Source organism: Octodon degus, unplaced genomic scaffold (assembly GCF_000260255.1).
Source record: "Octodon degus isolate 3935 unplaced genomic scaffold, OctDeg1.0 scaffold00239, whole genome shotgun sequence".
Lineage (NCBI taxonomy): Eukaryota > Metazoa > Chordata > Mammalia > Rodentia > Octodontidae > Octodon > Octodon degus.
In genome coordinates, this window is record NW_004524815.1 from 1,365,962 (window position 1) to 1,377,897 (window position 11,936).

Below are 11,936 nucleotides of genomic sequence, written 5' to 3' on the forward strand. Positions count from 1 at the left end.
TGTCCTAGCAACAAGGAAGGTCACCAAGTCAGTCTCTGTGGTGACAGCCTGGGCGCTGCGCCTGCTGTAGAGTACGTGCTGCATGGCTGTGTATTCAGTGAATGACCAAACCAAAGCACAGGCCAGTTCAGAGCGGTGCCGACGGGCGCCGACATGCTAACGCTGCCAGTAGCAAGGCGGTGCGAGCCTGGGGCTGGAACCCAGGCCCCGTGTCAGGACTCAAGGGTCCAAGGGGCGGGCTGGGTGCACACATGACAGTCCCAGCACTCAGTGTCTTCCAAAGAGTACAGTGTGGAACCCAGGCGAGGGCCATCTCACCTTGAGAAAGCATCAGGCCCTCCTGCACGGGTGCTCAGCCGCAGAGATGCCGCACGCGCTGCTAGGACAGGTGGCGCGAGGACAGGTGGCACCCTCACTTCCCTGAGCCCCAGAAGGCTCATCAGGAGAAGGTAACCGGCCACACTCGAGTGGAAGGATGCACTACGGGGTTTCCAAACCATCACGGTCATCGGAAACGAGGAGAGTCCAAGACACTGCAATCAAGGGCCACCTGTGGAGATGTGCTGGCCACGTGTCCTATGTGATCCTAGAGAAGATCCTGAAACAATCTTTTTTATTATTATTTTTTAAAGGACACTCTTGGTGGGATAGTGGAGCACCTGCCTGGCATGTGTGCGACCCCAGCTGCCATGCCCAGGACCTCCCCTGCAAATAAGAAATAGATAGCCAGGTATGCCTATGATTGCAGCACTCGGGAGTCTGAGGCAGGAGGATCACTACAAGTTTGAGGGCAGCCTGGGCCATGTGGTGAGTTCAAGGCCATCCTGGGCTACATAACAAGAACTGTCTCAAAATATCAAGGGAAGAAAAATAGAAGTTAAGGAAATTAAACAAACTGCACACTTTATTTAGCAGTGACATATTGCTGTTCTTTCACTGTGCCATTCTTTGTACCAACTGTATGTGCTAATGATAGGATGCTGGGGGTGAGGGGGGATGGCGCCATGCTATCATTTCAACCTCTGTGCTCATCTAAATCTACTCTAAAACAGCCTCCTTCTAAACTAAAAACAGTAGTGATATATCTGTGGTGAGAGGTTCCAAGCAATTTCTCTTCTCAGCTGTCCTTTCCTGTATTTTCTAAGCACTCCACAATAAATATGCCTTGTTCTTGTCACCAGAAAAATATTCAATAAACTTTGCTTTTTAAAAAAATGAATGAGCACCTGCATATGCAAGTGCAGGGACCAGGGTTGGATTCCCGGCACCACATGCCACATTGGTCCCACCCCCAGGCACACTGAGCCAGCCACCAAGACCAGGCATGATGGCGCACGCCTGCAATCCCAGCACTGGGGAGGCTGAAACAGGAGGATCAACATGAGTCCAAGCTGTGTAGTGAGACCCTGTACCATATACATTTAAATAAATAAATAAATAAGCCAGGCCCTCGGAAGCAAAGTGCTACCTAAATAAAAGTACAGTGAGAGTCATTCCTTGGGCAATGACCAAAGCCCACTTTATCACTCCACACCCGCAGCCAGAGCCTGGCGCCATCCCCAGGGAGGGCGGAGTGCCCTGCAGGCTGCCAGCAGGTTTCCCAACCCTGCTCTGAGGCGCACTTGGGTGGCAGGAGAGGGGGCCAAAGGGCACCTCCTGCGGAGGGGGATGGGGGTGGATCAGCCCCAAAAAGACTGCATCCCCGTCACCTGCGGCTCCCCAACGGGACCAGAGCCAGGGCTGAGTCCCAGGACCTCGCTGGCCCCCAGAGCACAACCTGGACTGGAATCCCCCTCCCACTTCTGCCGTCAAGGCAAGGGTCAGCGGCCCCACTGATGCCGGCAAGCTGAGGCCCTCCAGGGTGGGCCCTGAACCTCCTTGATGTGCTCTGAGCACAGCAGGGCGCTGCACCACAGCTCCAGCTCCTGGGTCACCAGGTGTGGATGGCAGTGGGATGACTCGGGTCCCCTGATGCTCAGCGCTGACAATGTCCCTTGCCCTGGCACCCAGGCTGCACGCATGAGGCCTCCCCTGGGTGCAATCTCTGCTGGCTAGGCAGAAGCCTCAAGCGGGAGGACCTAAAGTTTGAGGCCGGCCATCAAAGGTCAATGAGACTGTCTCAGAAAGAATGCTAAAAGGACTGGAGGTGTAGCTCGGTATGAAGGTCCTGGGTTTGGTCCCTGGTGCTGAAAGAAAGGAGCAGGCCAGGGGAAGATACCCCAGGAGTCGCTCATGGTCCCAGAAGGACTGGTTTGGTGGGAGCTGTCTGGAAGAACCTGCGGAGAACGGGCTCTGTCTCCTACCAGCACAAAGGGCACAGGGCTGAGCCGGGAATGTGGCAAGCTGCTGCCTTCCAAGTGGCTCCTGGGCTCGACTGCTCAAGGTCACCTCTGATAGGAACTGGCCAGTCTGCTGGCGTGTCCAGGGATCTCCCCGCCACAGGCCTTCCATGGCTTTCCAGACCCTGAGAAGCCACTCTGGAGAAGTCTGGGCCTCACCCGAGCGAGGACCTTGTAGCAAGAGTGGTATTTCTTAGCAGGGTGTAGTAGCACACATCTGTAATCCCAGCACTCAGGAGGTTGAGACAGGAGGATCTCAAATTCAGGCGAATTGAGGCAATCCTCAGCTACATACTAAGGCCTTGTCCCCCAAAACAAAAATAAGTAGCCCTTCCCTCCTACTTCTATTATTTCTCAGACTCACCTGCCTTGGAGGACAGTGATTTGCATGAATGCGTGTGTGTGCACATCTGGGTGCTTTGGGTATGTGTGTGTGTGTGCGTGTGTACACATCTGGGTGCTGTGGGTATGTGCGTGTGTGTGCACATCTGGGTGCTGTGGGTGTGTGCGTATGTGTGTGTGTGCACATCTGGGTGCTGTGGGTATGTGCGTGTGTGTGCACATCTGGGCGCTCTGGGTGTGTGTGTGTGTGTGCGCACATCTGGGTGCTGTGGGTATGTGCGTGTGTGTGCACATCTGGGCGCTCTGGGTGTGTGTGTGTGCATGTGTGCACATCTGGGTGCTATGGGTGTGTGTGTGTGTGCACATCTGGGCGCTTTGGGTATGTGCATGTGTGTGTGTGTGCACATCTGGTGCTGTGGGTATGTGCGTGTGTGTGCACATCTGGGCACTCTGGGTGTGTGTGTGCGTGTGTGCACATCTGGGTGCTGTGGGTGTGTGCATGTGTGTGTGCATGTGTGCACATCTGGGTGCTATGGGTGTGTGTGTGTGTGTGCACACATGCGTGTTGCGCCCACTCTGTCTTAGACACAAAACAAAGGCTCTAAATCATTACCCAGACAGAGCAAGGGAGGGAAGCCCGGCCCACTGCACAGAGCCAGCCCTGCCTTCCTGAGCAGGGCTGTTTGTCCACTAATGAGGCCTAGGTGTTTGGCTTGGGCCCAGGCCAGTTCTACTCCTTGGCGAGGGGGAGGGGGCAGAGCTCAGCCTAGCCTACAGGGCCTGGCGGTTGGGCACAGCCCCCTGGCACAGCAGAGCCCATGCCTTCCTCCCCACCTCAGGGACTCCCAAGATGCCACTTCCCAGCTCACCTCCCACCGGGGCCTGTGGCGGTACTGCACCCTGTGAATAAGCCCCTGGAAGGCCTTCCCCAGGAGGATCACACGCTCCAGAACGCTGATCTCTGGGCAGGCTTGTAAAGCCGCATACGTGCACTGTGCTGGGGTCCATGGCATGGGTGAGCTTTTCCAATTAGATAGATGGTCCCAAATTCATTTTTTAAAAAAGCAAAAGGCAGACCAGGCATGGTGGTGCACACCTATTATCCCAACAGTCAGCAGGCTGAAGTAAGAGGGAAGCCACAAGTTCAGTGCCGGCCTGGACTACACAGTGAGACCCTGTCTCAAAACAAAACAAAAAACTAAGAAGCACAGGCAAACAAGACGGCTAAAAAAAAAGATGGTTTCTCCAGTCAGTGGAGTCAGCGACGGCCAGGCCACCAGGAGGGCAGTGTTGGTCCCAACACAGGCCTGGAGTTGGGAAAACCAGGATGGCAGAACACTAGGCCGAGGACAGGGGCTACCACTGCCCAGGGCTGGCATGGTGGAGGGAGCCTGCACTGCGCCCGCATGGAATCCCCAAGGGACTTGAGGTGGAAGCGCTGCCCCAGTGAGGTATTAAGGCCCCTGGTGGGTCAGGTGTGGCAAGGAGCCTCGTGGCTGCGCCCACCAAGGACACACATGGTCCACCTGGCTTGCGACCACACAGCCACCTCAGCTAGGGAGCAGGGAGTGGGTACCTCCCGGGGCAGGGCAGCCTCTGTCTGGGTTTTGGGGGACCCTGCAAAGCCAGTCTCCCCCACTTCTTACCCTTTCCACCCTGGCACAAGAATATCCACCCCACACGGGGCACAGGATGGGGCACGCTGCTCCCATCTCTCCAGGCCGCATGGAGCCCTTAAGGGGTGGGGGGCTCCAGGCAGTAAAGGCCATAGCTGTGCCCTGTACCCCACATGTGCTGAAGTCTTGGCCCCCAAGCTGGTTGGGGGTGACATGCTCACACTGTGGCCTTGGGATGAGGTCAGAGCCCTGGCAGAGGCCCCAGGAAGCTGCCTGCCCCTCCCCTTGTGGACATTGTGACAATGACCATCAGTTAACCAAAAGAGATCCTGCCTGGCTCTGACCTGAGCTTCCAGCCACAGGACACGGAAACACGTTTGCTGGTGTCGGGCACCCAGGGCCAAGAGCATGCCCGTCTGACTCCTCCCTCACCGGGTGTTGGGGAGGACGCCACAGCCCAGCTAAGTCTTAGGGACCCTTTCTGGATCCAGCTGCTGGGACGAGGGATCTGGACCAGCACTTGGTGTCCAGTGTGAACACACCCTCCACAGGGACACCACGTGGGAGGGAGGGGACATGTCCAACATGGGCAGGACTCCCGGGAAACACAGCCGTGGACAACACCAATTCCCAAAACGCTTTATTGTACGTTTCAAGTGGCAAACGCCATTGGGCTCCAGGGTGCCTCGCAAGGCAGAGAAGTCCCACCCATTACAAAAATTGAAGGCCTTTATAAAAACGCTAGAAATTGGTATCAAAAGAAAACCCACGGGAGGCTGAGGCGGCAGCAGAGGGAAATGAGGGGCCGAAACCCTCCAGCCCTGCAGCGCAGACAGGACCAGACGGGCAGCGGCGTCGGGGAGGCGACAGAAAGTGCATGAATGTGTCCCGGAGACAGAGGCGGCAGCCGCGTCCTCCATCAGGAACCCCACAGGAACGGGCACTGCCTGAGACTGCCAGAGGGAGACCTGCGGGGCAGAGCCAAGCGTCGGGGCAGCCGGCCTCGCCCCCCAGCGTCCTCCCTGGGCACCGGCCCTCGCCGGGCCCACCCCAGGGCTCCTGCCCCCTCCCAGCCACCCTCCTGCACCCCAGGAAGGAACCTCACCTCGCCGGCCCCTCAGACCTTCTTCTTCTTCAGCTTCAGGGCTTGCAGCCAGTTGGGCGAAGACCCTTCAGATCTGGAAGGGAGAGAGGTGTCTATAAGATGCACCTGCAGGGGGCCGGGGAGATGGCTCAGTAGAATAAGCGCTTCCCTGGCAAGCGCAAGGGTCTGAGTTCAATTCCTGGTTCCGCCAAAAAAAAAAAAAAAAGATGCACCTGCAGATGGGGCTGGAGCAGGGAGCAGAGGGAGGGAACCTCTGCAGCCAGGAGGGGGAGTGGGACCTGGTACAGAGCTAAAGCGGATTCCCCTCCCAGGCTGCTCCCAGGCCATGGGAAAGCCCGGGGCCCCCGCACCTACCCTGAGGATTTCTCTGGCTTGGGGGGTAACGCGAGGGGCTTCCCCAGCCCCGGGACCTTGCAGGACTTGGAGCGCTGCACGGCGGCCTCCTTCGGGCCCCCCTTGCCCTCCACCGGCTCCACCTCCTCAGCCGAGCGGTTCCGAGAGCGCAGCTTAGCCTGCGGGACAGTACAGAAGGACACCGATGACAGGTCAGCACCCCAGAAGCAGGTCTGACAGCCACAGTCTCCACCGGGCTCCCAGGGGGCACCTCCACCATCCAAGAACCTCCAACATAGCTGAGATCAACTCAGTGGCCCCATGCCCGGCCTTCGCCCAAGTCAGTCCCTGTAGTGAACCCACGACCCCCTGGGGGACAGGGTCATGCAAGCCTGGGGGCCTCTGAGGACTAGGGTTGGGGTGACAGTGGAGGAGGAGGCCAGGGGACGAAGAGGAGCAGAAGGCAGAAAATCTTGGACACAGGGTCCAGCGGGTGCCGATGTCCAGGTGCTACCTTCAGGGCTGACGGGCTCAGACCAGGAAAAAGGTTGACTTTCAGCCCCTTGGTGCCCAAGGACATCCGGGTCCGGCGGCTCTGCGGCTCCTCCACGACCTCCTCGTCCGAGGATGGCACCCGGGACACCCGTGGCTCTGCAGAGCAGAACAGGGGAGCCATCACTTGGCCATCCAGGGCGGGCCCCACCACGCAGCCCCTCACACCAGATGCGTGCGTGCGCACACGCATACGCGCACGCACGCGCACACACACACACACACACACACACACACACACACACTGCCATGTACCTGAGGAGTCCTGGAAAAGGCGCATGTCTGAATCTGCAGCTTCTGCCAGCCCCAGGGTCCCCCCAGGGCGGATGGCTGGGGCCCGATGCCCTCGCTTGCGGCCCAGGTGGGCCCGGCTGCGGTGCATGGCGCTATCTAGAACTTCCGTGTCCTGGTGGGGACAAAGCTATGCCCATGACACACCCGCCCCGCCGCCCGCCTGCCCGCCCTGCACCGGCTTGGGCTCCCACACTGACCTCGATGAAAGAGAAGTCCTGGCTGGGGCTGCTGCGTGGCGGCCCTGGGGGCGGCCGCTGTGGCATCAGGGCCAGGTCCTGCTCCCCGCGCCCAGGCCCTGCAAGGCCCCAGGTGCCATCCACCTCCTCCACATGGCTGGCTTCACCATCTGGCTGGGGCCTCCGGGGGGGCAGGGTGTCCCCACCTACTGCAGCTCCTTCCTGTTCCAACAGTACCCTGGGCCCCAGGGCTGCCGACTCTCTACGCGCCACCACCTGGTCACTGCCAGTCACCAGCGGCCCCTCTGGTGGGTTCCAGGTGCCAGTTGTCAGAGAGCCTGCTGGACACCTGCAAGACGGCAAGAGGACTGACCTGAGCCATCGCCTGGCCTGGGGACATCCCCTACAGGCTGGGTGTCCATCTTCCCTCCCAGACTCTGTGGCTAGGCCAGGCAGACCTGCTTGGTCTACACCTCTGGGAACCTTGGGCTTGCAGGGGTGAGAAAGGGTCTGAGGCCTTCAGCCCAGCTGGCACTGAGTGGTCACAGCCACTGCCCCACTCCTGGCTACCTGCTCATGTCCCCATCCCTGGGGTGAGCCAAGTTCTGGCCCCCCTGCCCTCCCCACCCATATCATGTTCTGCCCCTGCCCCAACTCTGGGATCTTTTCTTTTCTTTTGGTTTTTGGAACAGGGTCTATTTAGTCCAGGCTGGCCTTGAACTTCTGATTATCTTCCTGCCTCAGCGTCCCAAGTGTTGGGCAACACCGAATCTTTCTCCCCGAGATCCACAGAACCACTGCCAGGAGAACTGAGTCAAACATACCAGCCTCCTGGCACAAGCTGGCCCTGGCCTGGGAGGTTTCCCCACACCCAGTCCCTTCACAGATGTCCCAGTGGACCCCCCTCTGCACACAGCACAGTGGCCTTCTGCCCCAGCCCAGACTCAGCTCTGAGCTGAGTCCCCAAGGCCTGCCGAGGCACCTGGTCCAGCATCCACACAGCTCAGGTGGCCTCTGCCTGCTGCGACCTCACACTGGACACAAGCTCTCCGATCCCAAACAACAGCTGTGAGCATACCCACTGTCACCCCCCACAGAAGCCCAGCAGCAAGAGGGGAGGATGGGACGGCCAGGTGGGTGAGACCTCACTGAGTTAGAGGACAGGGCGGGGGGGAAGGTGTCAGCCTATCCCTCCCCAGCTGCTGACCAAGAAACTGGAGCACCTCAGGGAGGCCAGGGCCAGGCCACCCCAGAAGGGGTGGGGACCAGAGGTCAGCAGAGGGGCATGGGCATGAGCCCCCAGCCCCCTGATTTCCAGTCAGGTGGGGCCTCCTGGCTGGGCCATGACCCTGGGCTCTCAGACTGGGACCTCTAGAGCCCCAGGTTCTGCAGGCCCATGGGGGAAACTTGCACCCCATAAATGGGAGGGTGACCCCTTCTCGTCTGCACAGGACATCCCCCACCATGGGCCTGCAGAGCTGCAGCTTCCTGGTGACCAAGAAGGCACCAGGCAAAGTGCAACCCCAGGGTCTGCAGGGCCAGGGCCGTGGGCGCAGACAGCGCCGCCCACAAGCCTGGGAACTCGGAGGTCCCAGGGCCTCGGGCCTCAGTTTCCCCCATGAAAGGAGAGGGGATTCCTAGGAAATGGCCCAGGTGCCTGTACACTGCTACACCAGGGAGGTACAGGGACGAGCAGGAGACCAGAGGAGGGGGAGCCAGCTCTGAGCGACACGGAGCGCACATGGTGGCACCGGAGCCCGAGGAGAGGATGGGGCTCTTCCATTCCTTCTGCACTGGTGTGGGCTCTAGGGCATCAGACAGCATGGTCACGTTCCATAGCTGAACAATAAGAAAAATGTCCAGGGGGCCAGAAAAGCCTAGATTCCCAGCACTGGGGAGGCTGAGACAGGAGGACTGGCTGAGTTCAAGGCCAGCCTAAACTAAACAGCAGTATCTTGTCTAGAAAGAAAGAAAAAAGAAAAACAGTCCTGACGGCCTCACTTTACAGACATCACAGCTAAACTTCCCAACAGATCCAAACACGTGTGACTGACATTTTTCCGGTGATCATCACAGGTCTGGGGCTGTTACTCTGCAAGCCTTTGCCTTGCCCTGGGTGCTAGGAACAAAGTACCCTTAACATGCACAGAGGCCAGGGGCCTGGGAGGATAACACACTTGCCTGAGGTCACAGACCCTGGGAGCAGATGGGCCGGGGGCCAGCCTGCTCTGAGCTAACCTCCGGGACTTCCTGCTCCGCCAGACCTTCCTTAGGAACTTTCCACAGTGTTGTTTCCCCAGTTCGGCAGCCCCAGTAGCTCCTGACTCAAGTGAGGCTGCCAATCCGCACTGGAGACCCGCGCCTGGCACTCGGCCGCTGTGTGTGGCATCTGCCATCAGTGCACAAGGGAGGTGGCCAGAAGCAGGCCTTGCCCTGAGCCCCACATCTGCTTCTTCCTCACTCTGGAAAGGGTTTCATGAGAACCTGGCTGAACCCCCAAGTTCGGGTCCCACCAACACTCTCAGTCACAGAGCCCACAGCCAGGCCTGCCTCCTGCCACTTCAGGGGCAGGCAAGGCCACCTGGGTCCCCTCTACACAGCAGGCCCAGGCGGGCCCTGCACACGGGGCACAAAGACAAGCTAGGCCACCTGCTGCCCCCTTGCCCCCAGTGAATCGGAATCCTCCCTCCCAGGGGGCAGGTGCTGGGCAGGGTGCTGGAAGAGCCGAGCACAGGCCCTTTCCCATCCAGGAGCCGGGAGCCTCGCCACAGCCCTGCGCCTACCCACCTCCCCATAGCCACACTGCAGCTCCGCCTCCACCCCACAAGCCCCAGCAGCTCACAGCCCCGCTCCCCCACTCCCATCTGTCTCTCCTGTGCAGCCCCCGCCACACCTGCCCACGCCTTGGCCTAGGGCCTCCTACTCACTGGGCGGGCTAGGGCCTGTCACACCCGCTCCAGAAACCTGAAGCCACCATAGCCACAAAACAGAGGCGGGCTGTGGATGCTCATGGAGGACCACCCTGGTCCTTCACCAGCCTCCGGACATAAGGTCACAGCTAAGCCTGGCCCCAACCACTCCAGGTTCCCAGATGGCTGCCCCTGGGATCCAGGATAGCTGTATTCCCAACCTTGAAGGACGAGGGCAAGGTCCACCAGACCAGGGAGACTCGTGGTCCCCGGGCACCTGCAGTAGCATCTGTGCTCCAGCCTGGGTCCTGGAGCAGAGCCCACCAGGGCTGTGCAGGCTCAAGACTCCGCCTTCCACTGGGCTGAGGCTCAAGTCACCAAGAAAGCCTGAGCCATGTGTGGCCAGACAGCACCCCAAGCTCTTGCCCTTCAAGCAAACCTGGTACTTGTCTGTGTCCCACCTCACCACACAATCTAAACAGCAGAACTCAATACTGACACCACACAGGGCCCAAGGGAGAGACCTCTGTAAAGAAGGGCCCCCCACCTGAAGGCTGGCTCCCTTACCTGGCTCCGTAGCCGGCAGCTTCTTCCATCTCTGTCCCGGGGTCCGTGGTGTATGTCTCAGAGGAAGGCATGGGGCCATCCTCACCCCGGCTCTCTGGAACACTGATCTCTCCTACCCCTAACTCCCTGGCCTCCAGGAGAGGAGAGGAGTTCCCAGGGCTCCTAGAGCCAAGCTCCAAGCTGGGCTCTGGGCTGGGCCCGGCCTCCCCAACCCCCCACTCTCTGGCTTCACTGGAGGTCCCAGGAGGCCTCTCAGTCTGCAACCCCTCATCATGGGCCCAGTCCACCTGGCCCACACCACAGCCCCGGGCACTCCCTGACTCCAGGCCACAGGGCACCTCCAGATCCCTTGGACCCGGGTCCTCACCCCAGCCCAGTGCCATCTCTCTGGGCTCCCCAGGGCTACAGCTCAGCCCGAGGGCCACATCCGCAAGTCCTAGGTTGGGGGTCCAGTCTGCCTGCCCCACACCACACTCCCTGGCTCTGAGGAACTCGCCAGCCTCTGCACCTGACCAGCCCTTCTGCCCCATGCCTCTCTCTCTGGCCAGGCTGCCACCTGTAGTCTCCTCAATCCCGGCCATGCTCTGCATCCTGCTGTCCACAGTCCAACCCTGCTCCCCCACGCCAACACCAATGCCAACGCCACCGCACTCCCCTGGCCCACGCACCTCCAAGCAGCTGGCCAGGCCACCATCTTGCATGCCCAGGTGCTCTGGCCAGCCCACCTGTCCCACAGCCACCTCTCTGGCCTCAACCAAGTCCCCAGGGGCCCTGCAGGCTGACATGTCCAAGTTCCTGAGACCCAGCTGGTCAGCCCAGTCCCCACGGCCAGCCACTTCCTCCCCGGGGGACGCAAAGTGGCCACCTCCCACCTTGCTGGGTGCACTCAGGCCAGCCCCGACCCCTCGGTCATCACCAATGATGCCGAACTGAGAGCTCTTTGCCGCAGGCTCTGGGCTCAAATCCTCTCTCCAGTCCTGGAGCCCCGGGCTCAAAGTCACCTCCGACTGCGGTGTGACACCCAAGCTCAACTCCGCAGCCCAGCCTCGCTGTCTGGTATCCCCGTCCCCAGCACCCATGAGCCCTGCCACCTCTTGGCTAATGTGGCCACCTAGCCCACCACCCTGGTCCCCCGACAGCCCCCTGAAGCTCTGCTCCTCCAGCTGGCTTGCAGCACCCGCATCTTGGCCGCTCAGGGTCTTCTTCAACTCCTCCTCCCGGGGCTGCTGGGTCGCCTGCACACTGCAGCCCCCGTCCTGCTCATGGTCACTGTCACTGTACTCTTGCATCCAAGTGCTTGGCCTGAGCCCCTGGTTCCACTGTGTTGCTGCCAGGCAGGCGAAGGCACCACACTGGGAGTCCCTTTTCTCAAACTCCCGGTCCTGTTCCTCAGCATCCTGGCTGTTGTATCCAAGGGGTTCCTCATTCCCCAACTCTCGAGTGTGCTCTTTGGTGGCCTGGGGGACATGGGTGCCCAGACAGCCTCTCTCCCCTAAGTCCCAATCCCGAAGGCTGGGTTCCCGGGTGGCATACATATCCAGTGAATCCTGCTTCCCAAACTCCTGGTCCTGGAGCTCCGCATCCCGGCTGGAGACTGTGTCCCGGGAATCCCTCTTCCCGAATTCTTGGTCCTGGAGCTCCGCATCCCGGCTGGAGAACGTATCCCAGGAGTCCCTCTTCCCGAATTCTTGGTCCTGGAGCTC

General features: G+C 60.1%; 1 protein-coding gene across 4 annotated transcripts in view; it reads right to left on the minus strand.

Annotated features, from left to right (window-relative positions):
- Window positions 1-4,930: 4,930 nt before the first annotated feature.
- Tnks1bp1 (tankyrase 1 binding protein 1) overlaps window positions 4,931-11,936 on the minus strand; it is a 17,216-nt gene continuing 10,210 nt past the window's right edge. For 3 of the 4 annotated variants that reach the window (XM_023706076.1, XM_023706075.1, XM_023706077.1), the window contains exons 7-13: window positions 10,234-11,894; window positions 6,779-7,106; window positions 6,543-6,693; window positions 6,250-6,386; window positions 5,757-5,914; window positions 5,403-5,475; window positions 4,931-5,265 (exon numbers count right to left, since the gene is read on the minus strand). In XM_023706076.1, coding sequence (XP_023561844.1) covers window positions 5,415-5,475; window positions 5,757-5,914; window positions 6,250-6,386; window positions 6,543-6,693; window positions 6,779-7,106; window positions 10,234-11,894 — 2,496 coding nt within the window. In that variant the 3' untranslated portion in view covers window positions 4,931-5,265; window positions 5,403-5,414. Of the gene's footprint in view, window positions 5,266-5,402; window positions 5,476-5,756; window positions 5,915-6,249; window positions 6,387-6,542; window positions 6,694-6,778; window positions 7,107-10,233 lie in introns of all 4 variants that reach the window. The other variant, XM_023706074.1, reaches the window with a different exon arrangement.